The sequence below is a fragment of the Aethalodelphis obliquidens genome, unplaced genomic scaffold (assembly GCF_003676395.1).
Source record: "Aethalodelphis obliquidens isolate GAN/ISIS:26980383/991018 unplaced genomic scaffold, ASM367639v1 scaffold9, whole genome shotgun sequence".
NCBI classification, from domain to species: domain Eukaryota; kingdom Metazoa; phylum Chordata; class Mammalia; order Artiodactyla; family Delphinidae; genus Aethalodelphis; species Aethalodelphis obliquidens.
Window position 1 is genome coordinate 22,471,872 of NW_020837953.1, and position 22,578 is coordinate 22,494,449.

Sequence of the window (22,578 nt, forward strand, 5' to 3'; positions counted from 1 at the left end):
GTACTTTCGTGTAGCTGAGAGCTCAGGTCGCTGCAAAGGCTGTCTTCGAAGGCTTCAACGAGGGTGAGCTCACGTTCCAGCCCACCTACAAGTATGACACTGGCTCTGACGATTGGGATACCAGGTAGGTCAGAGGTTGCTTCAGGGGGCTGAGCAGATGGAAACTCAGAAAGTTATGGAAGCACTTGCCCTCATTGACCTAAAGAAAAAGATAGGTTTCCTATCACTTCTTCCCCATGTTTTGTACTCAGGTCAAACATTCTCTGAGTATCTGTTCATTAAGCAGCCTGCCTTCCCGCACGTCATCTTGTTGACTGCCTTAGCCTTTGCTTCATAAGAATTCTTGAGACTCGTTTACCTTCCAGCTACGCTTAGGGTGATGATTGCAGCAAACCGAGCTTGTACTTGGCCTTTACCTAGTAGTTCATATTTTTATTAGTGCCTGTGGGATGCCACGCACTGTTCAATACACTTTCCTTGCACCCCATTGAAGTAGGTATGATTTACTATCCTCATTTTATAGATCGGGGAACTGAAACCCCCAAAATTCAAGAGCCTCCCAGGCAGGCAAGCGTAGAAGCAGGATTTGAACCCAGGCAGTAGGAATTCACGACCTGTTTCAACCACCATCTTTTGAGGACCACAGAGTCCTTCACCCTTAGATGGCTGTGACTCTTGCCTGATCCCCATAGGACAGTAGAGTGCAGAGAATCATTCTGAATGGCGTTTTGGCTCTGAGCTTTCGCAGTTGTTCGGGGTGATACCCGCAGGATACACATTACCCCTCAGTGGGCCCAAATCGCCCCTGCCCTCTCAGATCTCCGGCTGCATGGACTGGGAGACTGCCCCGTCACCCCTAGCTGAGCCAGGGAGCTCACCAGGTGAGGGCGCTGCTGTGCCTGGGAGGGCTCCCAGTGTGGACTTTGCGTTTCAGCGACAAGTGTCGTGCTCCCGCCTGGTGTGACCGGGTCCTCTGGAAAGGGAAGAACATCACTCAGCTGAGCTACCAGAGCCACATGGCCCTGAAGACCAGCGACCACAAGCCCGTCAGCTCAGTGTTTGACATCGGGGTAGGTGGGCAGCTGGTGCCTCTGGTCATCGTCCTCTAGGGAATTGGTTCCCACAGCTGAGACCACTTTTGTCTTTCTGGTCTCCTCCTCCTACCTTGAGTGTGAGGAAGCTGTTTAAATTTAATTCATAATTGTTCTGTAGACTTCTACTGTATGTTTCTACATACGTGGAGGTTCCCCTTTGCTCTTTGGACTGTATCTTTCTAGATCTTTTTCTATGCAAATGTGTGTCAGTATTCTATGTAGAGCGTAGAGGAGGTTTTTCCCTTTTTGTGAAAGAGATATATCATGCATATTGTTCTGAGAACATCTTTTTTCCCCGCTGGCTATGTTTTAAGAGATCGTTCCATGTCAGTAAAGGGAGAGCTCCCTCCTCATTATTTTTAAGGGCTGCAAAATATTTCATAGTATGGATGAACCGTAATATATCGGGGTTGGCTAAAAAGTTCCTTCGGGGTTTTCATAAAATATTATGGAAAACCCCAAAGGAACTTTTTGGCCAACCCCAATATATATTGATCGTTTAAGTTGTTTCCAAAATGTTGCTATTGTATTCATTGCTATAGTGATCACCCTTCACATACATCTTTGTGTACCATTGTGAATATTTCTGTAGAGTGAAATTTCTAGAGGTGAAATTAGTGGTTCAAAGAAAAATGTATTCTAAATTTATTTGAGTCTGCTAAATTATCCTCCCGACAGCCCTTACCATTTTACACTTCTACCAACTCTGGATGAGCTGGTGTTCCCACAGCCTGGCTAATATTGGGTTTTATCAATCTTTTAAATTTCTGCCGACCCAGTGAGCCAAAAGAGAAAGGTACTCCATTATTTTAGATTACACTTCCCTGATTACTAGTGAAGCTGAACATCTTTTTTTTTCTGTTTCTGTAATCTATTTTTTCTTTTTTTTTATCAAAGTATAGTTGATTTACAGTAAACATCTTTTTATTTATGTATTCTCCATTTGTATCTCTTCTTCAGTGACTTTATATTACCAGCTCTCAAGGATGCGGGTAGAGGCACATCAGAATCTACGAGGGTGGGGGTGGTTTGCAAAAAGCCTAATGAATGTTATAGGTAAGGTTTTATTACTGGAAAATGACAAAAATTGTAATTCAAAATAAGGAAGGGAAGGCCTGACAAAATCTTCTTGGCTGATGGAGTACATGTTTAAAAAAGCCTGAGAAATGCTGCTTTAAATCAAAGCCCTGGAGAAGCTCCTCACTGCAGACCTGTCGGCAGCAGCAAGCCTAGCAGAGCCAGGCAATGGGCGTCTTTCTGCCCCGGGCATAAGACCCAGCAGAACTGCCAGCCAAGCTTTCACTCCTGCATCTGTTTTCTGCTAATCAGGAAGCAGTTGATTTTACCAGAAGCTTTGCCTCTGGGGCACCCTTCTACATCTATTGTTAATTGGGTTCTTTGTTCGTTAAATTAAATCTATTTAGTATTCACTTTCGTGTTGCTATCAACTGCTATTTCCCAAGGCCGTGAATGTCCTCTAAACTGAAAAAGAGGACACGCGCAGAAGCCAAAGCCCTCAGTCTCTGCTGTTTCCCTTCCAGGTGAGGGTCGTAAATGAAGAGCTTTATCGGAAGACTCTGGAGGAGATCGTTCGCTCCCTGGATAAGATGGAAAATGACAGCATTCCTTCCGTGTCCCTCTCCAAGCGAGAGGTAGGAAGGACGTGCTAAGGCATCAGGCTCTTCTCTTCACAGAATGTAAATCTCACCTGCTGGGGCTCAGAATTGCAAGAGGCACCTGTCAGACTACTGGACTGTAGTCTTGATCGGCTGCTTCTAGATAAAGTGAGGCTGATGATGCCAGCTGACAAGAGAGGGGCTGTTGGTTCACCTCCTGATCTTCTTAACCAGAAAAGCCTGTAACCTTTGTGGCTCATATATCTTACCCATACGTGGGCCATCCATGAGTTAAATAAGGCACAGAGGATCCAAAATGTGTTTCATTTGATCTTAGTATAGCTAGTGTGTATTCTTGCACTGGGTTTGTCTTCCTACTGATGCTTTGCTTTGAGATTAAATTGAGTCCAAAATTTTGGGTACGTATGAGTTGATGGGAAGGAAAGCAGTATGGAAAGGTAATGGGCGTTGGGAGAAGTCAAGTTAGGGCTAAAGATGTTTCATAGACGTGCCATAGCATAGATCGTTCAGAATTCACTGTACCAAAAAGTCAGTTAAATGAGGACTTACGGTGAGGGTATTTTTAATGCCCTAGATGTCCAGTTACTTGGAAGGAGGAGGTTGATTTGGGGAGTGGAATGTGTGAAGGGTGTTTTGGATGTGGTCTTTGCGTATAGAAGATTTAAACTTGGATTCTGTTAGGAAATTATTTATAAAACAACATGAGTTTTTTGAGTTTAGGATTTCTGAGTTAAACACAGACAACTGGTCTTTCATGGTAGCTGTGACCTCCCAGGTAAATACTTAAAAGCAGAAACATGATTTGAAAGAGATGGTCCTTTGTTTTCTTTCCAGAAAGGGCAAGGATTGCCCATTTGGGGTGGCTAGGCAGGTTGCCAAGGAGAGGGCACTGGTCTGACTGGTCCTGGGCTTGTTCCCAGTTCTGTTTTCAGAACGTGAAGTACATGCAGCTGCAGATAGAGTCCTTTACCATTCGGAATGGACAAGTACCGTGTCAGTTTGAATTCATCAACAAGCCTGACGAAGAGTCTTACTGTAAGCAGTGGCTGAGCGCCAACCCCAGCCGAGGGTTCCTCCTGCCAGGTAAGGCCTCCGTTCCCAGGTTCCTGGTTGCTGGTTTGGGGAACACCCTACCCTATCTTTGCTCATTCTCCTGGAATAAGCTTTTTGTGTCTGAGTGTTTTGTTGTCTGCTTGAACATTTTTCAAAGCCCTGTGGATGAACCATCCATAATATAAAATAGTAAAGAGGGGGCTTCCCTGGTGGCGCAGTGGTTGAGAGTCTGCCTGCTGATGCAGGGGACACGGGTTCGTGCCCCAGTCCGGGAAGATCCCACATGCCGCGGAGTGGCTGGGCCCGTGAGCCATGGCCACTGAGCCTGCGCGTCCAGAGCCTGTGCTCCGCAACGGGAGAGGCCACAGCAGTGAGAGGCCCGCATACCGCAAAGGAAGAAAAAAAAAATAGTAAGGAGGGCTTCCCTGGTGGCGCAGTCGTTGGGGGTCTGCCTGCCGATGCAGGGGACACGGGTTTGTGCCCCGGTCTGGGAAGATCCCACATGCCGCGGAGTGGCTGGGCCCGTGAGCCATGGCCGCTGAGCCTGCGCGTCCGGAGCCTGTGCTCCGCAGTGGGGGAGGCCACAACGGTGAGAGGCTCGCGTACAGCAAAAAAAAAAAATAGTAAGGAGCATGAGTTCAGTTTCAAAAGCAGTCTCAGTCGCGTGGATGTTCCACAGTTTCGCAGGGAGAGAAGGCACAGGAGTGCTGTAAAGCAGGTGTTGCTGTTAAAGGAGCCGTTTTCACCCTCTGTCTCACTATAATCAACTCCCAACTGTCCGCTCTTGTGGGCAAAGGTAATAGGGTGGTCATCCAGAAAAATTATGTCTGGCCCTAGGATGTACCACCCGTGTCTTGCCCCCAACTTCTCCTTGGCGCTCTCCGTAGTGCCGTGAGGCAGAGGAGTTAAGCCTGTCTTGTGGACAGTTCACAGTCTGATAACGTGCTGTATTTTCTACTGGATAGGGTGTCTTCATATGAGCTGGCTCAGGGCAAGCTCTTTGAGCCACGCCTTCTTATTGTATTAATCATTTCTAGCTTGAGCTGTGCTACTTAGAACACGAGTTTTGTAGCAGCTACCTATTCATGTTCTTGTTTACTGTTTTCATATTCCCGCTTGGACCGTAAACTCCTTGTTCACGTGTCTTTTGAGTGCTGAGCGTGTAAATTCCTGTTGGTTGGCTGATGCCTCTTATTTTCTCCCCTAATCCTGTATGCCTCACCCTCTTCCCGCTCGTCTTCTCGCCCCTTTACTCTTGGCCTTCTGCCAACCAGCATTACCGTTTACGTTTTTTTCCAGATTCTGCCATTGAGATTGAATTGGAGCTCTTTGTAAATAAGACCACAGCTACGAAGCTCAACTCGGGTGAAGACAAAATCGAGGACATTCTGGTTTTACACTTGGACAGGGGAAAGGATTACTTTTTGTCTGTGTCTGGGAACTACCTGCCCAGCTGTTTTGGATCGCCCATTCACACGTTGTGCTACATGAAGGAGCCCATCTTGGACCTGCCGCTAGAAAGTATTAGAGAGCTGGTGAGTTACCTGCCACGAGGAAACATCCAGAACTGTGTAGCAGCCAAGCCAATCAAACAGGATACTCGCGTGCCCACCTTCCCAGGGACCTGAGGATTCTTCAGCCTCCGTAGAGTTTGCTTACTGTAGAGTTGTGTACTGCTGTTTAACAGACCCTGACATTTTCAGTGGTTTGAAACTGCAGCAACTTATTGCTTCTCATGACTGTGAGTTTCCGGTGTGGCTCTTCTGCTGGTCTCGCCCAGGCTCCTTTGTGTGGTTGCAGTCAGACGGCAGCTGTGATGGCCAGAGGGTTCAACGAGGCCTCCTTGACTTTCTTGGTGTTGGCTGCTCACTGGGCCTTTCCCTCAACATGGGCTCTCGTCATTCAGTACGTTGGCCCGGGCTTCCCTAAGTGGTAGCAAGAGTTTGAGAGCAGAAGGTGTGAGGCTCCTTGTGGCCCAGGCTCCAAAACTCGCATGGTACCACTTCTGCCATGTTTTATTTGTTGGAACAAGTTGTGAGGTCAGCCCAGATTCTGGATGGGGAGACTCTACCTCTTGATGGAAAAAGCTGCAAAATGTTATTGCCATGTTTTTCGGTCTTTCATAATAACATATTAGAGAAACTCAGCCATAGATACTAAGATGGTGGAATGTCCCTGGCCCATGATATTATTCCTTTTTCTGTTTTAATCATCACTTGGTTTATCATCCTAAACTAAATTTTCTGAGATCTAAAAGGCTCCTATGCAGACTTACAGATATTGAACACAAACTTATGGTTACTAAAGGGGAAACATGGCAGGGAGGGATAAATCAGGAGCTTGGAATTAACATACACGCACTACTATATATAAGATAGATAACCAACAAGGACCTACTGTATAACACAGGGAACTCTGCTCAATATTCTGTGGTAACCTATATGAGAAAAGAATCTGAAAAAGAATGAACATATTGGGAATTCCCTGGTGGTCCAGTGGTTAGGACTCAGCACTTTCACTGCTGAGGGCCCAGGTTCGATCCCTGGTGGGGGAACTGAGATCCCACAGGCTGCATGGTGTGGCCAAAAAAAAAAAGAATGGATATGTGTGTATATGTCTAACTGAACTACTTTGCTCTACACCAGAAACTAACACAACATTGTAAATCAACTATACTCCAATAAAATTTTAAAAATAAATAAATAAAAGGCTCCTCTGGAGACAATTCTAATACAAGGGAGCTAGTTTGGAGCAGATTTTTGGCAATAGGTATGCTTTCCTTTTTCCTCCATTGCATTTTTTTAAATTGAGGGACTCTTGAACTCTGTCCTCTCCATTATATAGATGAAAACAGAGGCCCAGTGAGGGGAGTGATTTGTCATGAGTCCCTGGCGAGTTAACCCTGGGCCTGGACCTTGCTTTTGGGTTTTTGTATTCCCACGTCTGTGTTCTTTTTTCACCAGACCACCCCATTTCTCTGGTTCGGACAGTGAAGTGCTATAGGCAGGATGTTTTTCTAAGATGATGCACATTTCACCTGATCGAAACTGCTTGCCATAAGCCACTCCCAGTTCTCAAAAGTCACCCTTTGTACCTTGATCATGTCACCTGATTTCATTTTTGCCTGCTGAATGTTTGCTTAGGGACATCAAAACGTTTCCAAGTTCTTCCATGGGTTTGCTGTCTCCATGTCCTGCGTTCTCCTGAAGCCAGCCTGGCAGAAGCTCTATTGGTGGCCCTTCTGATCATGCTTTTTATTTCTTCTCAGACTCTGATGCAACTTCAGACTGAAGATGATGGGAGCCAGTTGGAAAGACCCATGGACATCCCCAAAGAGCTCTTGATGATGGTTGATTACCTGTACCGAAATGCCATCCAGCAGGTAGGTGGATGAAGCAGGCACACCTGGCAGAGGCCATGCTGCCTTAAGAAAAACCATCAGCCCTGAGAACTTCGGGCATAAAAAGCTTTTCCCCTGCAGAACCTGTGGAAAGCTGTTCTTACCCCGGGGAGTGAAGGTCAGTAGGTTCACGTTCCACACCCCTGTGAGGCCCCGCTATTACATACAGCACTTGATTCCTCCCAGGGGAGGCAGCCTCACATAGCAGGGCCTTCCCAGCACAGCATGTTCCCTCCCTGGTCCTCTGAGGTCCCCCAGGTGGAAAGCCCTCTGGAGCCTTCTCAGGATGTCCGGCTGCTCTCCTTTGTGGAAACTCTTGCCAGCTTCTAGGAATGGGAGGGGCGGCTAACTTGTTGACAAGCCAGACAGTCAGGGGACCAGTGGAACTCCCGGGGCCATGACTCAGAAAGCCTGATTTCAGATTTCAGAGCTCAGATTGGTCAGTTTCACTGACTCACTTATCTGGGTCCCACGGAGATAAATAGAAACTCTGATCTACCACAGCTCTGCCACTTCGGAGCAACATACATTCTTAGGATACTCTCTCTCCACTTTTCCCCTCAGATTTATTGAGCATTACAATGTCCCAAACACTGTACTAAATGTTTTACAGCACTACCTCATTTAGTTCTCACAGTAGTACTCAGATGAGGAAACAGATTCCCAGAAATGTTAAGTAACTTGATCAGGGTCCCAAAGCTAACAGATGGGCAGGATTGAGATTTGAACCCAGAGAGTCTATAGAAGTCACATTCTTTTTTTTTTTTTTTTTCATTTATTTACTTATTTATTTATTTTTGGCTGCGTTGAGTCTTCGTTGCTGAGCTTGGGCTTTCTCTAGTTGCGGCGAGCGGGGGCTACTCTTCGTTGCAGTGTGCGGGCTTCTCATGATGGTGGCTTCTCTTGTTGTGAAGCATGGGCTCTAGGTGCATAGGCTTCAGTAGTTGTGGTGCGCAGGCTTCAGTAGTTGTGGCTTGTGGGCTCTAGAGCGCAGGCTCAGTAGTTGTGGCGCACAGGCTTAGTTGCTCCGCCGCATGTGGGATCTTCCCGGACCAGGGCTCTAACCCGTGTCCCCTGCATTGGCAGGCGGATTCTTAACCACTGCGTGCCACCTGGGGAAGCCCAAAGTCACATTCTTAAGAACTATGCTAGTCTATCTTCTCTACAGAGCTCCTTTCAGGTGTAACTTTTGAGCAATACATATAATATTATTGTTCACGGTTATAGGACATTAAGTTATTTTATAAAACAAATATAAGGGATCCTAGGACTCATAGAAATACTTTATTGCCATAATCTCGTTTTCTCAAAGCACTGAGGTGCCATGTTAACTTTCTCCATCTTATAAATGATGTATTTTCTTCAGTTTTTTCTCTTTCTGGTCAATACCTCCGTAACACTGCAGGAAACGTAGCTACTTTAAAGTTTTCCCTTCGGTTGGATCACCAGAGATCAAACCCACACCCCCTGCAGTGGAAACACGGCATCCTAACCACTGGACCGCCAGGGAGTTCTCTTCTAATAGATGTCTTGTGCTGAAGACCTATTGTGGGAGCGTGGCTGGGAAGGCCTGCAAGATGAATTAGCCACATCAGCCTACATCACATTGTCTAGTGGGGTGATTCAAAGGCCTCACCATGCTGCCCCCTTTTGTACCCTGCTGGTGATTATATTTCTAGGTCAGGAAATCATTGCTGCTTTTCTGAAAATAGAATTATTTTGTGACTTTCTTCCCTTTTTCAGGAAGATCTGTTTCAGCAGCCAGGCCTAAGGTTGGAATTTGAGCATATCAGGGACTGTTTGGATACCGGAATGATTGATACCCTCTGTATCCTTCAGACGTTCATGCGTGCACGCGTGTATGTGTGTGTGAATATGAGAAAGAGAGGTGAGCAAAAGGAAAGGATGATATTTTAAGGCTCAAAATCAGATATTGTGTCCTCAGCTGTTATGTTTTTCTTACTTAAAGTTTGTATAGAGAAGACTTTACAACTTTAAGCAACCAATATATAGCAGGAATTCAGGAGGTCCCGGCGAAGCTGACAGGCAGCTTGGCCCCTTCAAGATGTCAGCCCGGCATCCTAGCTCCAAGCAGAGAGCCTGGCTGGGCAGGCAGCACTCTGGCACATCCTGGCTCCTGGGGCTTTTCCTAACCATGACCATGGCAGCAGCATTCCTTAACGATGGGCCCAAAGCTGCTAGCAATCACTCCATAGCCGAAGCCCTGCTGCTTTTCCTGGAGAGCCTGCCGGAGCCCGTCATCTGTTACAGCGTCTACCACGACTGCTTGGAGTGTTCTGGCAACCTCACAGCAAGTAAACAGGTGAGGGGAAGCGTGGAGCATCAGCGCGTTCATGTTGCAGCCCCGGGTCTCATTGCGCCTGAGGGAACAAAGTGGGCACCATCCCCCAAACTCAGTGTCTTAGAAACTCGACTCCAAGTCTTTCCGTCCCAAACCCGCTCTTCCCTTCATGTCCCTTTTCCTTTTAATGGCATCACCTTAATTCCAGTGACTCAACCCAGAAACCTGAGTCATTTCTGACTCCCCCTCTCCTCACCTCCCACACGCTCAGTCCCCTTGCTCTGTCACTTGTCTTCCGTACTAGTTCCACTTTCCTTGGTTCAGGACCCTGCATTCATGCTTTCCCTCTGCTGATTTGTTTTGCGTACTCCCATTAGATTTGGGGTTCTAAAGCTCTTGTCATGTTGCTGTTGGTCAGAAACGCTATCCATTGCCAATTAAGGATTTTCTTAAACAAATGTTCGGGACTTTTTATGATCTAGTCTAGTCATTCACATATGTAACCTGCCATAGAAGAATAATCTAAAAAACATGCTAACAATACACGATCCAGAGCCTTACCCCCCACCTCCACTAAATCAAAAAATCAAAATCTCTCTCTTCTTTTTTTTTTTTTTGGCTGCACCACTTGGTATGCAAGATCTTAGTTCCCTGACCAGGGATTGAACCCGTGCCCCCTGCAGTGGAAGCGTGGAGGCTTAACCACTGGACTGCCAGGGAGGTCCCTCAAAATCTCTTTTGGGATATATTTTGTACAGGCTTCCCAACCGATTCTGAAATGCAGATAGCCAGAGTACTCATTGAATTCTAGCCTGATCAGCTCTTCCAAGCTCAGGGCCTGTTCAAACAGTAGTGCTCCTGCCAAAATTGACTTCTCATGATGTGTTCTTTCTTCTTATCTCACTGTTTTCCTTACCTCGCCTTTTCTACACTTTCTTTTGCCCTAAATGCCCTAGTCCTTACCTCTGCAAGTGCAATCTTCTCTTATATTCAAGACGCAACTAAAATGTTTTCGGTTCTCTTAAGTCTTTTGAGAACGTGCAGTTAGAAGTTTGACCTCTAAATTCATGTAACGCTTGATCTATGCTTCTGTTTTGGCACCTGTGGCAGGTGATCAAGGTTTTCAGTGTACAGTCTTACTACTCATGTACCCGGATCATGTACTCAGTTCCTGGAGTATAGCAGGCACTTGGGAAACGATTGAATGAACAAAAAGACAAATCCCAGTTCTCCCTCTTTCAGGTCATTGCTACCCTTCCCGCATGCCACAGAAATGTCTTCATCTACTTGATGGCGTTTTTGCAAGAACTGCTGAAAAATTCAGCAAAAAATCATTTGGATGGTAATATTCTAGGTAAGCCACCAAGTGTGTGTGGAAAGCATCTCTGCAGACTGACTCATTAATAAGAGAAATGTGGTTGAGGAATGTCCCAAGTCCACTGCAGTAGAACTAAAATCTCAAGCTCTGGGCAAAGTTTACTCTCAAATAGTTATTTTAAAGCAGAAAATACTGCTTTGGGGCACCTCTCCCCACTCCTAAGAACACAAGAATAAGTAGTACTTCTTATGCTGAATCATATGTTTTCTGGGTTTTTCATACAGCTAGCATATTTGGTAGCTTACTGCTTCGAAACCCAGCTGGTCACCAAAAGCTTGAAGTGGCAGAGAAGAAGAAGGCTCAAGAATTTATTCACCAGTTCCTCTGCAACTCACCCTGAGCCTGTCCATCTCCTCTCCTATTCTGCCTGAGGCAGCCAATTACCAGCCCCACCTATTTCAGCTCCAAAGCTGCCCTAAGAGCACGTGAGCCCACTGGGATGCCAGAGTGGCAGCTGCCTGTTTCCTGAGCCCAGACTGCCCTCCCCACCATGACTGTCACACTCGGTGCTGCTGCGAGTTGTGAAGACATGAGGAGAAATCCACCACAATAAAACTGACATTCAACGTTCAAATTTAGTTATTTAACAGATAGATCTTTTTTTTTTTTAATGTTTAAACGACTGTACTTCTTGTGCTCACTCAACCTGCCTCCAGGGCATATAGTGCCTTCCCTGCAGCTTGGGCTGGGCTCCCCGTGATCAGATATTTGAACAAACTTTGGAGTCCTGAAGGATGGATGAGTTGGACGGCAAGAATGCAAATGGAAGCTGCTGGATAAAGAGCCCACAGCCACCCCAGATGCTTCCAGTTCTCTGAGGACATGTGTGTACACATATTGCAAACCCTACCCCACTTCCCACTCAGATATGGCTCAACAACTCTAGAGCTGGCCACTCAGCCTCCGAGGGCAATGTAGTGGCTTGAAAATGAAAATATTGAAGAAATTGGTGTTCTGGTGAAACAAGTGGAATTTTCTGGGCCAACAAATCCTCCAAACTGTATATAATGCATCCCCTCTCTTATACGTGTAATATATTTTAATGATAAATGTATTTTTAACAGTGGTTGGTTGCTTTTATTTTTTAAGAGATGGCAGCTCTCAGCAGCTGGACATTTGTGGGTTAAGCACTGGGGCAGGGTGGTCCCTGGTGGTCCAGTGGTTAAGAATCCGCCTTCCAACGCAGGGAATGCGGGTTCAATCCCTAGTCGAGGAACTAAAGTCCCACATGCCGCAACTAGAGAGAAGCCCGCGCACCGCAACGAAGAGCCTGCTCGTCACAACAAGGATCCCATGCGCCGCAACTAAGGCCCGACGCAGCCAAATAAATAAATAAAATAAAATAAAATAAAATAAAAAAGCACTGGGGCAGCTGGTCAGGGGCCAGAGAGATATTTGCCTGGCAGTCTGGTGATAACAGCCACTATTTACCTTTTTCAAGCAAGAGATAGTACAGGCATGGCCCCAACCCCTTGACCCCTGATCTAGTTTCTGAGGGTTGTCCCACTTTTAATATTCTAGAGAAGTAGCTTATGGGGAAAATGGCAGCGGCTGCTAAGAGGTTCTGACAGCTAGATATTTACAGGTCAGGAGCAGAGTAAAGGCACATGCAAAATCGCTTCTTGGATCACCACTACTCCTTGGCAGTGTAAGTGATTTAGATACCGGCCGGTACGCTGACAATGTGAACGGTTAAAGAAAGAATGGCCAGTAGGTGGCGTTGCCTGGCCCGGGAACGAGTTCCATGGAAGCCGACAGTCCTGTGCAGGGGAAAAAGCCGGGAGAGACGGCCTGGGCAGGGGTGTGAGGAGGAAGGGAGTTGGGCGTTTTAAGCGAGGCTGTGAAGGGGGGAAGAGGTGGTGGCGTCCTCTGGCCAGGCTTGGAATACTCCCCATTTCTGCCATTTGTGTCCAGTTTTCCTTTCTGGGACCCTCCTGCCCATAGTAACTTTGTTAGGTGAGAAGGGGAAGCTGGGGCCACAAGGAGAAACCCGGAATGTCACAGCCTTCCAGGCTTCCCCCTTGCGGTCCGGGTACGAATTCGGCGGCTAACTGGGGTCCTTCCCGCTGCGGTTGTGGCTGCTAAGGTGAGGGGAGCGCAAGCCGGGCTGGGGCTACTTTGGATTAGTGGCCGGGGGTCTGATCACTCTTCCTTGCGTCTGGTGCCTCTTGAGCCGAGCCCCGACTCCCTGTAGGCAACCCCCCCCCCCCCCCCCCCCCAGGTGGAGGACGAGGCGGGCGCTGCCCAGCGCGGGACGAACTCGTGGCCCCGCGAGGTCTCCGTGGTCCCCACCCCGCCCCCCCTTCCGCTCGCCAATTGGAGGCTCGAGCTCAGCCCCCACACCGACTAAACCAACCAGAAGCGTCAAGGAGAGGCGGAGCCACTATCTCCTCCTTCCTCCGGAAAGCGGAAGCGGAAGTGACGTTCGGGGAAGGTGGGGGCAATCATGGTGCCGCTGGGGAGGGGAGAAGCTGCTGCCGCCGCCGCCGTTGCCGGGAGCCGCGGAGGTAAAAGGCGATACCAGACGCGGCCTGGGCTGGGGACTTCCCGGGGGGCGCGGGACTTAGGCTCCCTCCTGAAGCATTTTCCAGTAGGGACCCTAGACCGGTCACCATAGGGACCCCACCCCTCCTCCGTTTCCATGGGGATGGGTATCCAGCCCCCCTCCCCTGTTTCCATGGAGATCCGGACCCTGCCCCTCTTCGCCCGGCTTGGAGCCCCCCAGCCTGACTTCGGGTTTTTCCGTGTAGCCCTGGACTGGGGACTGTCCCAGACAGGTTCCTTTTCCCAGCCTCCTCTCAAGGGTGCTCTGTTTGTATTTCTCGTTTGCCACCCTCAAACCTCCTGGTCTTGTTTGTTCCGGACAGTTGGTCTCCGCGTTGCCGCCTGTGGTGCTGGGGCAGCCCAATGGGGCCCCCGGTGCTCTTATCTCTCCTCTCAGATGCAGCGAAATGTGCATCTACCGGGTTGCGTAAGCCAGAGCAAGGGGTCGGGCCGGTTCCTCCCGGCTCAGATCCCTTGGCCTGTCTCTGGTAACTACCACTCTGTCTAACCGCCCTACCGAGTAAGGGTTCACTTTCTAATCCGGAGCAGAAGAGAAAGATAAAGTGCAAAGCCAGACTGAAAACGAAAAGTGATTATTTTTAAATTCTCTGTTATGTGTGCCAAACCCGCGTTTGTAGAACCTGTGTGTTTACAGGTAGAAGAAGAATCACTATTCCAGAACAGGAAAACTTCAAATTTGGTATTTTTCCCAAGAGAGTTTATCTTTCCAAGAGAGTATATCCGCAGGCCTTTCATTCATTTAACTGACATATCCTGAACTCCTCGTGTCAGTGTACTGTGCTAGAGGCAGTAGAAACAAAAATAAGACTCATCATTTCCTCATTGCAGAGAGCACACTATAAAGCATAGCTTCTAGTGGACACCAGATTGTTTTAGGAGATAAATAGATAAAGTGATCTTCATTACATATACCTGATAAGAGATTAGCCCCACTACCCAGAAGCTGAAACATCTGTTCTCGGAAGGAGGGAACAGATTCACACTTGATTTCTCTACTGTTGTCAGACATTGTGCTTTAACACACATTATGTCTTTTACTCTGCATAACAATTTCCTGAGAACAGGAATTACCAGTTCCACCTTACGTATGAGAAAAGTGAGGCACAGAAAGCTACCCAAGTAGTATGTAGTAAAGCCGGGATTTGTGGGTAGGTGACCCTGCCTCCAAAGCCCTACTCTCCTTCCAGCATAGACTTACTGCCTCACGGTCTGATTTGGGGGATATTTAGGTGGAGTTCCCTTGTTTTAAGATTTATAGCAACTCAGCTTTGAAACAGTTTGCCCCTATTTCCCCTTAAGTGTTTTGACCAGCCTTCACAGTGTTTGGCAGTAAGGCACATTTGGAAGGTCTTATAAGCTGCTGCTTATTACTTCCATTTTTTATTTTCATTTTTATTAAAAATCTTTTTGGCTGCACTAAGCGGCTTTCGGCATCTTAGTTCCCTGACCAGGGATTGAACCTGAGCCCTCAACAGTGAAAGCGTGGAGTCCTAACCACTGGACCGCCAGGGAATTCCCATTACTTCAATTTATTTAAAAAGATATTGTTTTTCCTTCAAAATGACTTGATGGTTTTAAACTTAAAAAAAAAAAGTCCCAAGGAAGATGTTTTTCATTTACTTTGTCCTGCTCTTGAAAGAAGAGGATAAAAGAGCCCTGTGATTGCTGAAGAGGTCCCTGGGTCCTATGGTATGGCTCTGACTCTGGCTTTGTTCTGTTGCAGACAGGTCACTACCTTTCCATTTCTCACAATTGGGCTGAGCACAACTGAACCATGGGGGAACACAGTCCAGACGACAGCATCAGCTACTTTGAGGTAGAGGAAGATGAGCTGACCCCCGATGACAAGATGCTCAGGTTTGTGGATAAGAATGGACTGGTGCCTTCCTCATCTGGAACTGTTTATGATAGGACAACTGTTCTTATCGAGCAGGATCCTGGCACTTTGGAAGATGACGATGACGATGGACAGTGTGGAGAACACTTGCCTTTTCTAGTAGGGGGTGAAGAGGGTTTTCATCTAATAGATCATGAAGCAATGTCCCAGGGTTATGTGCAACACATTATCTCACCAGATCAGATTCATTTAACAATAAACCCTGGTTCCACGCCCATGCCAAGAAATATCGAAGGTGCAACCCTCACACTGCAGTCGGAATGTCCAGAAACGAAACGTAAAGAAGTAAGTAAAGCAGTGGGTGAGGGCCCAGTTTGGCTTTGGGGAAGTCCTTACACAACTCTTATCAGCAGTTTCAGCCAGGGAGTATAGGAGCCCCTGGAATTAGGACCTACAATGGCTTTCCTTGCTGTATATGCTTCATGTTTTTTGTTGTGGCTGCTTTCTGGAACTTTTGGTGTGTATGGCTGCATTGAAATCTGGGAAAACTAAATTGCAAATATCTTCCCCAGATCATAAATAAAATAGACATTTCACTGAGGTAAATCCGTGTCTCTGATGTGGAAATAACTGGATTTGGCTTATCTCTGAGTTGTGTAAAAATGACTTGTTTTGGAGAGATAAATATTTGCTGGACTATACTTTATTAGTGAAAGTTTAATGGATAATAAAGGCTAGCTTTCTTTTTTTTTTAATTGATTAATTTATTTTAATTTTGGCTGAGTTGGGCCTTTGTTGGTGCGTGTGGGCTGCGCGCCTACTTTCTCTAGTTGTGGCGAGCGGGGGCTACTCTTCGTTGCGGTGCACGGGCTTCTCATTGCGGTGGCTTCTCTTGTTGTGGAGCACGGGCTCTAGGCACACGGACTTCAGTAGTTGTGGCACGCGGGCTCAGTAGTTGTGGTTTGCGGGCTCTAGAGCGCAGGCTCAGTAGTTGTGGCTCACGGGCTTAGTTGCTCCGTGGCATGTGGGATCTTCCCGGACCAGGGCTCGAACGTGTCCCCTGCATTGGCAGGCGGATTCTTAACCACTGCGCCACCAGGGAAGCCCAAGGCTAGCTTTCTTTTGTAAGAAGCTCGAGCAGGAGGCAGTAAATGAGAGCAGGTTATCTAAAAGAAGTTTTCGTCTCATATTTAGCTAATGTGCGGAAGGTAACACATATTACAATGCTTCGAAAACTGTAAAGCATTGTACAAATTGTACTAGGGGTGATAATTAGTAGAGTAAAAGATGTGGTTTAAAGGTAGTGATATACATTATCCGGGAACTAATTGCAGGTCAACTAGGAAAAAAAACGATCCCTGGTAGTTGCAATGCCAGGGACTAAATGTAAGATGTTACCAAACAGCCATTGGGTAAATTGTTTAGCAGGATATTTTTCTCTTTTGCTGTAATTCAGGTCTTGAAACTGGAGAATCTTTTTTTTCGTGGCATTTGGTTTTCCTTTGCTAGCCTTAGAACCTCAGAGCTGGAAGGAACCCTAGTGAGACCATCTTGTCTTACCTCCCACCTCATGTAGGGATCTCTCTGCAGCATCTCTGACACCAATTCCTCTGGTCTCTGCTTGAACACTTACAGAATGATGAGAGCACAGTGTTTCACAGTTCAGCCTAATACAAAGTTTGTTGGCCAGATCTGATTGTTAGAAAGCTTTTGCTCGTATGGAGCCAAAATCTGCCTTCCTGCAGCTGCTGCCCGCTGGTCCCAGTGCTTCCTTTCTTCTTTTTTTTAAAAATTTATTTATTTTATTTTTGACTGTGTTGGGTCTTCGTTGTTGTGCACAGGCTTTCTCTAGTTGTGGCGAGCGGGGGTTATTCTTCGTTGTGGCGCGTGGGCTTCTCATTGCAGTGGCTTCTCTTTTTGCAGAGCACGGGCTCTAGGTGCGTGGGCTTCAGTAGTTGTGGCACGCAGGCTCAGCAGTTGTGGCTCACAGGCTCTAGAGCGCAGGCTCAGCAGTTGTGGCACGCGGGCTTAGTTGCTCCATGGCATGTGGGATCTTCCCGGACCAGGGCTCGAACCCGTGTCCCCTGCATTAGCAGGCAGATTCTTAACAACCGTGCCACCAGGGAAGCCCCCAGTGCTTCCTTTCTGAGCAGCAAGCTAAATCTTCTTCCCACCCGACAACCCCTCAGGTAATTGAAGATCATGGGTTTCTCTACATCTTTTCCTGTGCAGGCTCGACATCTCCATTTACTTAAATGTTCCTCTTACGACATTTTCCTCTAGTTTCTCATCAGCCTCGTCACCTTTGATTGCACAAGTTCCGGTTTTCCAAAGTCCTTAAAATTTGTAATTGAGCACAGTCTCACAAGTGTGAGTCAACTGGTACTGAATACTGTGCGACTCTTTATCTCTTCATCTGGACGCTGTACTACAATTGTGATATGGTCTGCATTTTATTAGCAACAACATCCTACTGTTAGCTGGCACTTGGAAATCTCTAGAATGGTGTTTCTTAGCTGGGGGTAGTTTTGTCCCCTAGGAGACACATTTGGCAATATCTGAAGACGTTTGTCGGTTGTCGCACTGGGGAAGTGCTACTGGAATCTAGTGGGTAGAGCCCAAAGGTCTGTAAACATCTACAGTGCACGGGACAGCTCCCTACAACACATAAATAATTGTCTGGCCCCAAATGTCAGTTAGCTGTATTCCAATAAAATTTTACTTACGAAACAGGCAGTGGGCTACCCTGACTACCCTTAGTCTAGAACATAGGGAGTTGTAGCAGAGAAGGATGGAAGTACAGCAGAGATTCAGACATGGAAGGCAGTGATAGCATGCAGAGGGATCTCGGCTGTATCCTGGAAATGCACTGAAGGTGACTGAGCCAAGAAGTGTCGTGGTTGGAGTGGTATTTTAGAAAGGTTGCTCTGGTAGCCGTGGCAGCTAGATTGCCTGCTTAGGAGATAGTTGCAGTTCAGGTTTGGGGTTTCCTTTGAGTCTGATGAAAGATGGTGTGGAAAGAATCCAGGGCTTTTGTTGAATATAAGAGAACTTGGTATATTATTGGAGTTTGAAGAATGAGCCATGAATTGAGTCTGACTCAAAGGATTCATCCGTTTTTCCAAGTGTGTTGAGTTTCTTCTGTCTCTTAGCACAGGGGCCACATGGGTGACTGATGGAGCTTCAGATCTCAGTAGTGAGTTAAGTAGTTCGAGTCCACTGTGATAGGTACTTTGAGGCTCATTCAGAGTGCTCTGTGCATGCTGAGGAGAAAGCGGCTGACTCTGTTGTCCCCCTTGCCCTCCATGAATGTTGATTCCATAACAGGAATCAAGAAGACAGGAAGAGGAGAATGTTTGGTGGGGAAATTGATGAGATGGTTGGAGTGTAATGAATGTATAGTCCTTGGAGAAAAGCAAAGTGAACAAGTTGAGAAGAAGCCCTTTGGAAATGTGGACCTGAAGTTGAGGAAGTGGCTGGGGAATAGAATTGCGGATCCATGAAGGAGCAGTAGTTCAAACTGTGGGCAAATAACCCAAGGGAGAAGTAAGAATTGTTCTGAGAATTTAAGGGTTGGAAAGAGAAAGAGGAACCAGAGTTCCCTTGGTCCCAGGGATGGGTGGAACGTAGTGCTGTGGAAGCTGAGGGAAGAGAGGTTTAAGAAGTGACCCTGCAGAGGGATTGAGGGGCCGAAGAGGAGCCATTAGTTCTTCTGCTTGTGCAATTGATCACCTCATGGGAAGACTTGCGCTAGAGGGCTGGAGGCTGAAGGCAGATGTCAAGCTATGGATAAGTGAGTGGGCAGTGAGGAAACAGGAGGCAGGAAGCATCAGCTTTTTCTTTTCTTTTTGTAATAGGGTATTTGGAGGAAGAAGAGTGATGAGGCGGTAGTAAGTCAAGGGGACTGGATCATTTTTTTAGCAGAGGAAATTTGAACATGGCTTAGGGCCTAAACTTTGGGCCATCCTCAGTTAATGATTACTATGTGAGAGTGTTTCAAGAGCAGATGTTTGGGAAACATAAAGTTAAATCAAGACAGAGATTTGCTTATTAGTATGGGATTTCTCAAGAGCTTTTGATAATAACTAAGAAGAAAGGACATGCAGAATTCTCCAAATATTTTGAACTTGGGAAACCATGTTTCGGGCCTTATTTCCACAGTCAGTGTTTTGTGGAACACATTTTGGGAAATGCTGATCTAGGCAGAAAAGGAGGAGAGGGTAGAGAAGGAATGATTATGCAGTCAGTGATATGAGCTGTCACTTTTCCCACTTCGTCCTATTGCAAGCCTGGTTTACCACTCATGTCTTCTGATCCTTGATAATCATGTAATAGGACAAGGTCAAGGGCACTGTAAGCAACTTGTTCAGTCTACCGTGGATTTAGCTCACTCTACTTCCCTCTCATCACATTTTCCCATTCTATCCATGAGACCTACACGGAAGGTTCTAGAAACTATTTTTGAAATCATTAGTTACAGGGTTGGTTGGGGATTGAGGGAGAAGCAGCAGTGGCTTTCAGCCTTTGAAAATTTTGCTAAATGACCAGGCATTCAGGAGACTCGCCTTCCTGCAGCACCATCTTAACCGTAGCTTTTGTTTTAACAGAGGTGTAGCTTTTGTTTTAAGAGGTGTTGTTTTATTTTATTTTTTGGCATTTAAATCCATTTAATTGCCCTGAAGAGGCCAGTGTTTATGACTGTTTGATAACACTCTTCATGATTTCTTTACATTCCCCTACCCCCACCTTTAAAAAAAACCAAAAACAAAAAACTTGGTCTTTTCTCCATCTCTACACCCAGGTGTTACTCTTGAGAAATCAGATCATTTGATAACTAGTTAGTCTTCTTGGCTTCCAAAGCAGCTTATTTTCAGAGCCAGATTTTTGCTTGATTTTCCTGTTTACCCTTGATCGTTCCATTGTTTCCTATAGTGTGTGGTTGGCTTACCTATTACTTCATTTTTTTTCCCTCGTGCTTGTCTTGTGCAAAAATAAACCAACCAGAACCTTGCTACAGGTGCTGTCTTCTTCCACAGGGCCGCTGGTCATTCCCATTCAAATTGCACATGTCTTATTCTCGAACTTGCTACTTTACTACTGTCTGCCTGTTGATTTGGTAGCTTTGAAAACTCTCAGATCAAAACATTGTCATTTTGGGCTTCCCTGGTGGCGCAGTGGTTGAGAGTCCGCCTGCCGATGCAGGGGACACAGGTTCGTGCCCCGGTCCGGGAAGATCCCACATGCCGCGGAGCGGCTGGGCCCGTGAGCCATGGCTGCTGAGCCTGCGCGTCCGGAGCCTGTGCTCCGCAACAGGAGAGGCCACAACAGTGAGAGGCCCGCGTACCGCAAAAAAAACCCCAAAACATTGTCATTTTGCTGAGGATCAGCATTCTTTTTTTAAAAAATTAATTTATTTATGGCTGCGTTGCGTCTTCGTTGCTGTGCGTGGGCTTTCTCTAGTTGCGGCGAGCAGGGGCTACTCTTCATTGCAGTACGCGGGCTTCTCATTGCGGTAGCTTCTTGTACAGCACAGGCTCTAGGCGTGTGGGCTTCAGTAGTTGTGGCACTCGGGCTTCAGTAGTTGTGGCTTGTGGTCTTAGTTGCTCCGTGGCATGTGGGATCTTCCCGGACCAGGGCTCGAACCCATGTCCTCTGCCTTGGCAGGAGGATTCTTAACCACTGTGCCACCAGGGAAGCCCCAGGATCGGCATTCTTAAGCCTTGCTCTTTTAAAACCTTTCTACTCAGCTGTATTTCTAAGGAGCTGTATTTCCTTTAGTCAGTTCACGCAGTCGATGGTTTCCCAAACTTTCTTGCGTCTGTGTCCTTCCTGAGACCTTTCCAGGACTGTTGGGTTATCTGTTCATCTACCTCTGTCTGAACCACATCGGTGAACATAACGTTCCCGCCCCCCCCACCGCCCCACCAACTGATCTTGCACTTTGCTGCTGCATGGTTGGCCAAGACGCATGAAGAAGCCCAGGAATCACATACCAAATATGCTCTTCATGATGCCTCAGAGTATTCCAGTGCATTGACTGGGAGAGAATAGCTTTTTCTACCAAGAAGCACAGTTACAGTGATGCTTTATGAATTAGGCTGCTTGCTACGTTGGTCAGTGACATTCCAAGGGGTCTGTTTTTTTTAGTGTGACAAATTTTAAGTATAAAAATAAGGGGGAAAATTTGACTCCAGTGTTTCAGAGCCTTTTTGCAACATGCCCTTTACCTTGGGAGACCCAGTTCCAATCTCATTCCTCATTATCAATCCCACAGGCAGTGGAAGGATCCACTCAGACAAACCAGGTTGTTGCTGACTCTGCAAAGGGGACCCACCCACTTTTAGTCTTTGCACACAGTGATTACATTCCTTTACAGGTTCCCTTCTGAATACCACGGAATTGCCCTTCAGAACTAGGACAGAGACTGTTTCTGCTTGAAGTGCTAGTGTTAAGGATTCATTCATTCTTTCTACAAGCTTTTGCTTATTGAGTATCTACATTTGTCAAATACCAGGAAGAACAAAGAAATAATCCCTGCCCTGAGGGACTCTAGGGGAGTCTAGAAGGGAGACCGCTAGAGGCTGTATGTGCGAGGTTTGGTAGGAAACCAGGGCTGGAAGCATTTTCTGTTTACCAGCAGATGAAGCCATTTGAGCGCTGTCCCCTGCATGCCTGCATGTGTGTCACATACCTCTGTGCAGCATTCAGCATTTCCATCACTGAGGCCCACTGGCTTGGAAAAGGGACAAGGGTGGTTTTATGTTCATACTAGTTTTCCAGCATAATGCTGCAGGAATAACAGTTCTCGGATTTACATTTTACATAGGCTGTACCTGTTGAGTATTGCTAAAATTTTGCTGTGGTAGGACGTTGGAGAAAGAATCCGAATGTTAATGTTTTTCTCTTATTTAAATCAAGCTTATTCTTAAAATTGTTTCTTCTGTGATGTACGCAGGGATAATTTAGACCTAGGTTCCGTCTTTGTTCTGGTATATACTGTGTGGCCTTGGGTAAGCTGCTCTGTTTCCTCTTTTGTAAAATTGAAATGAAAATATCCCGTTGCGTTTCATGACGGTGAAATGAGATTTATTCATTTATAAATATATAACAGGATAAATAAAACATTTAGCATAGTGTCTGGTGCATGGTGGTTGTTTGGTGAATGTTCATTTACTTTCTCTTCCTCGTAGGCCCACATAGTTCTTGAAGGAGGTATGGAAGGAGGTATTCTGTTAAAGAAAAGGTTAAAATTGTCTTTGTTAGGAACGCTTTGGGAAGCATTTTCTCCTAAAACAGGGTTATAAATTGTGTT

The 22,578-nt window shown here is 46.5% G+C and overlaps 2 protein-coding genes and 1 non-coding gene across 14 annotated transcripts in view; all 3 read left to right on the forward strand.

Moving 5' to 3' along the window:
- INPP5B (inositol polyphosphate-5-phosphatase B) overlaps positions 1–11,930 on the forward strand; it is a 47,160-nt gene extending 35,230 nt beyond the window's left edge. For 7 of the 11 annotated variants that reach the window (XM_027109035.1, XM_027109045.1, XM_027109036.1 and 4 more), the window contains 10 exons: positions 15–124; positions 935–1,070; positions 2,636–2,746; positions 3,652–3,814; positions 5,084–5,319; positions 7,053–7,166; positions 8,928–9,012; positions 9,380–9,507; positions 10,729–10,840; positions 11,089–11,930. In XM_027109035.1, the coding sequence (XP_026964836.1) occupies positions 15–124; positions 935–1,070; positions 2,636–2,746; positions 3,652–3,814; positions 5,084–5,319; positions 7,053–7,166; positions 8,928–9,012; positions 9,380–9,507; positions 10,729–10,840; positions 11,089–11,204 (1,311 nt within the window). In that variant the 3' untranslated portion in view covers positions 11,205–11,930. Of the gene's footprint in view, positions 1–14; positions 125–934; positions 1,071–2,635; positions 2,747–3,651; positions 3,815–5,083; positions 5,320–7,052; positions 7,167–8,927; positions 9,073–9,153; positions 9,508–10,728; positions 10,841–11,088 lie in introns of those variants that run through there. The other 4 variants (XM_027109034.1, XM_027109038.1, XM_027109039.1 and 1 more) reach the window with 4 other exon arrangements.
- Positions 6,266–6,338, forward strand: TRNAE-UUC (transfer RNA glutamic acid (anticodon UUC)). The gene has a single exon. It is a non-coding gene; the product is annotated as a tRNA-Glu (tRNA).
- Positions 11,931–13,275: 1,345 nt separating the features above from the next.
- Positions 13,276–22,578, forward strand: part of MTF1 (metal regulatory transcription factor 1) — a 42,585-nt gene continuing 33,282 nt past the window's right edge. Inside the window, exons 1-2 of one of the 2 annotated variants that reach the window (XM_027109048.1) lie at positions 13,276–13,371; positions 15,153–15,611. In XM_027109048.1, coding sequence (XP_026964849.1) covers positions 15,204–15,611 — 408 coding nt within the window. In that variant the 5' untranslated portion in view covers positions 13,276–13,371; positions 15,153–15,203. The remainder of the gene's footprint in view (positions 13,372–15,152; positions 15,612–22,578) is intronic. The other variant, XM_027109046.1, reaches the window with a different exon arrangement.